The 4092-nt window shown below is 35.2% G+C and overlaps 1 protein-coding gene across 1 annotated transcript; it reads left to right on the top strand.

Moving 5' to 3' along the window:
- The first annotated feature begins 745 nt into the window (after positions 1-745).
- LOC133853744 (uncharacterized) lies at positions 746-4092 on the top strand. Its single transcript, XM_062289764.1, has 5 exons — positions 746-1123; positions 1558-1636; positions 2404-2472; positions 3457-3639; positions 3791-4092. Exons 1-4 carry the CDS (start codon positions 819-821, stop codon positions 3562-3564), a joined length of 561 nt encoding a protein of 186 aa, XP_062145748.1. The 5' UTR covers positions 746-818; the 3' UTR covers positions 3565-3639; positions 3791-4092.

Here is a 4092-nt window from a genome sequence, read left to right as displayed (position 1 = left end):
ATTGTGTAAACAAGCATGTTAGTCTGTTACGCCTCAAAGTTGTAAACATAATTTTTTTTTTTTTAATATTTTAATATTTTAATATATATAGGTAGGTAGTTAGTAGTTAGTGGTTATTAACCACTTTCCATAACTCCTATAACCGCCAATAAAACTAACAACTGCTAATCGCCTCCACCTAGGCGGTTAGCGGTTATATATAACTGCTTTCGAAAACGGTTATGCGGTTAGCAGTTGCGGAACGGTTATAACCGTTTTGTTTGTACACCCCTATTGTTGAGTCTCTTGTCTCTGAGTGCTGGCCCATCATTAGACGGCTAGGGAGCTGCATTTCAGCCACAATCAAATTCAATTGTTTAGTAGATGACATGATAAGTGTCACGTGAGTTTACGATAGTAGCATTCTCAATGCTTATGAAATCTACTGTAAGTGATTTTTTGTGATTTTGTTGACATTTTCCCTATATTAAAGGAAGGAAACCACAAGTATATTATCTGCTACTAATGCTCTAAGTGGCACGTGAGCTTACAAATTGAAGTAATAGTCCATGTGATACTATCACATCAACTTCAATTAAATTTAATTGTTTGGTTTTCAACATGATAAATTTCACATAAACTACAACGTTAGTTCATAAGAGACTTGTAATAAAAATTGTAACAATTTTAGCACCACACATTGATTTACTAATTATGAACGAAATTTATAGTAGAATATATAGTAACCAAAAATATTTATTTTTCTTTTTCATTTTCTGAAAACTAATCTACCTTCGGTACCTGCTACATACAGTCTCACTCTGAAAAATCTCACAGCTATGGCTATGACTATGACCACCTTACTCTACCTTCAAAATCCTCTCTTTGTTCGCAAACCCACAAAACCCATTACCTCTTCAACTCCAAAGTCCCATGGAACATTGCAAACCCAAGTCCAGAAGCGTACCAATTGTGGTGCCATCCAGAACCCGAAGGCCATGGTGGCTCTATTAGGGGCGGGTTTGGCACTGACCCTCGTGGGACCCGCCTCATCTGCGGAGCTACCCTATCTGCAACTCACTGAGCCCGCCAATGCTCTCTCCTTGCCCACCTGGGCCGTGCACGTGTCCAGTGTGGTAGAATGGTGAGCGGTTTCTCTCATATTCTGCCGCATTTGTTAATGGGTTCTTATAATTTGCTCTCAATTTCGTAGATTTTATCTGGGTTTTGTTTTCTATCACTTTGGCTGCTGAGAAAAGGAAGGATTTATGCTTTCTGTGGTTCATTCCCAAAGCCTAACCGAAAAGTTTGTAACTTTTCTGAGTCAAATAGTTTTTATTAGGCTTTGGTTTTGAAAATATATTGAGTTGTATTGCTTCAGTAGCCAAATTTTGATGATTGTATGCGGTGTTAACGGGAATCAAAAACTGTCTTTTAAGTTACTACCCGTTTGGTTGCTAAGAAATGCAGGTAAAGTATGATGTAATGAAATATGATATTTCGTTTTGTGTCCTTTGTTGAAATCTAACATAAGTAGTTAATTTATTAATGATACTTTTTTTTTAATAAATTTTTAAGGATTGCAGCAATGGCTTTGGTGTGGCAATATGGGGAGCAATCCGGTTATGAGTCTTGGAAAGGACTCTCCTGGGGTATGGTGAGTTATTGTTCCAACTCTTGCAATATTGACTGGTTAGATGTGTTATCATCAATGGAAAAGTATTTGTAATTGTTGTATGGACAAATTTATCTTGATGAAGTTTGACCTTGTGGTTAACATTTCTATTAAGTAATTTAGCTAGCAGTTTATATTTCAAGCATATACTGGTTCACGGTTAATGAATGACTTTTTTTCTTTTTCTTTTTTCATAATATATTACAATATCATGAATGATATATATATATATTGGATGAATGATATTACCTTGAAAGTTTTGCCGAATCTCATTTGCTGCATTGTGCCAAATATTCAAAGTATAAATAATGGGGAGGTGATTGTTCCAATTTGTCAATAGCATGGAAAGGTACAAGCTAACTATTTAGAATTGAGTCAATTGTAATCAACATGTAGTTCCGATTACCTGAAGTTTTAATCTCTGCTCAACTCAACAAGGCCTTGATCAAATAACATAAGTAGAGTTATACTTAGTCCAATTGCTATGAGAAACAAAGTGGACCGTGATTCATTTGTTATATGCATATAAACAGTGGGATGATTTCACTCGGTGGGATGTTCAAATACCTCCCCGTTTCTAATATAAATAAATAAAGATAGGGATTTGATCTGAGAGAGCTCCTTTCTCCCTTGAGAGGATGCATTGTTGTTTAATATCATTAAGTTGCATTTTTATTATTTCCAAATTGTAGGTGATGCTTGTTTCTTTTGTAGATTCATTATTTATGATTGATAATTGATTGGTGCAGGTACCCCTGTTAGGTGGAGCATTTTGTGCATGCACATGGCATTTCTTTTATAATTCTGAGTCTCTTGAGGTAAGAAGGGTTGCATATTCTTGAGTCTCTTGTTGGTCTGTAAGAGCTCCTTTCTCCCTTGAGAGGTTACTTCCTTGTTTACTATCGTTAAGTTTGCATTATTTTCTTTCTCCAAATTGTAAGTGATGCTCGTCTCTTTTATAGATGTGTTACTAATACGATAAATAATTGATTGGTTCAGGAAACCCTGCTTGTTGGAGCATTTTGTGCATGTACATGGCATTTCTTTATAACTTTTTTTTTTTTTTGACAAGTGCATTTCTTTATAACTCTGAGTCTCTTGACATTTATTATGTATATATTTTTTTATGAGGAACATATTGTTGAATTGTTTTTATGTAAAATTTTGGTTGAATTGATGAACAAGTAAGCATTGAAATCTTAGCCTATCACTTATTGGGAATATAGATTATGGGGCTAAGAGTTTATGTTGATTTGCTCTGTGGTTCCAGATCTCCACTAGCTCAATTCTTAAAATGCTGCAGTAACTTATATGCTCTGTAAGGTTTTATGTCCTGGCTCAATTGGGTTGACAGCAGCATGGTATTAACAACTTGAAAATTGTGAAGCCTACCCGATTCGAGTAATTCTGAAATGACCAGCCCCGCCCCTGTTTTATGGCCACCCTGTTATTATGTTATAATTGTGACTGCAAGCTAGCTCATAAATAATAATTGCTTTCTCTTTGAATCAACACTTGGTGCATACTTGCCACGAACAGCTAGGAAAAAAAAAAAATTACTGCTTCTGGCGCATCTGCTTAAGCCATCTCGTTTAGATAACTGCCGTTGGATAAGCTCTCTTATATTATACCATGAACTATTTTATTTATGCATTTAATGACCTTTACTAAAAACTCCTCGTGTTGGACCAATTTATATATCATTCCTTCCCTTTCATCTTTTAGTTGATTATTATTTATGATGCGAATGAGCTGTAAAATAGAATCTGTAAAATGACTCGGACGTTCCTCATGAGGTGCAGGTATTGGTGGCTCTTCAAGCAGCATTAACAGTTATAGGTAATACCACGATGTGTATTGCTGCATTCCGAATATACAAATCATCAGAAGATAGCTCCAAGAATATCTGAAAGTTTCTACACCTGTATACCTATATATGTGCCTTCATAAACCTTTTCCATGTCTTCTACCTCTCTGTTGGATAGGTAATATTATTCTTCTTTATGGGCCAGCAATCTGGCTAATAGTAATAATTTTTGAGAGAAAAAGGATCAGTTTATGGAACTACTAAATAGTAGTTTATCTTCTGTGATGTGCTTAGAAAAAAAAAAAAAGGTGTTTGTTTGATATTTGCAGGAAGCTTCCTCATTTATGATGAAGTTGATTTTTATGAGACCAGTTTTTCCCATAGTTGGAAGGAGTGTCAAGAGTCTGATGCCAGCATGCTTTGAACTCATCTAATTGTTTGAAGCTGTAACTATGATAATGAAAGTTTCCCTTTGTCAATGGAATGGATTGACGGACCTGAGCCTCTGCTTACATAGACATGTATATAAGTAACCATTCTTCAACTGTTTAGATTAAATATTATAGAATTGCCGCATCTGTAGACTTTCTAAAGTTCATTATTTTGAAAACTGCTTTACTTTTTCCCCAAA

The sequence above is a fragment of the Alnus glutinosa genome, chromosome 13, assembly GCF_958979055.1.
Source record: "Alnus glutinosa chromosome 13, dhAlnGlut1.1, whole genome shotgun sequence".
Taxonomy (NCBI): domain Eukaryota; kingdom Viridiplantae; phylum Streptophyta; class Magnoliopsida; order Fagales; family Betulaceae; genus Alnus; species Alnus glutinosa.
The sequence above is the reverse complement of the archived record's forward strand: the minus strand, read 5'-3'. Positions and strand labels throughout refer to the sequence as shown.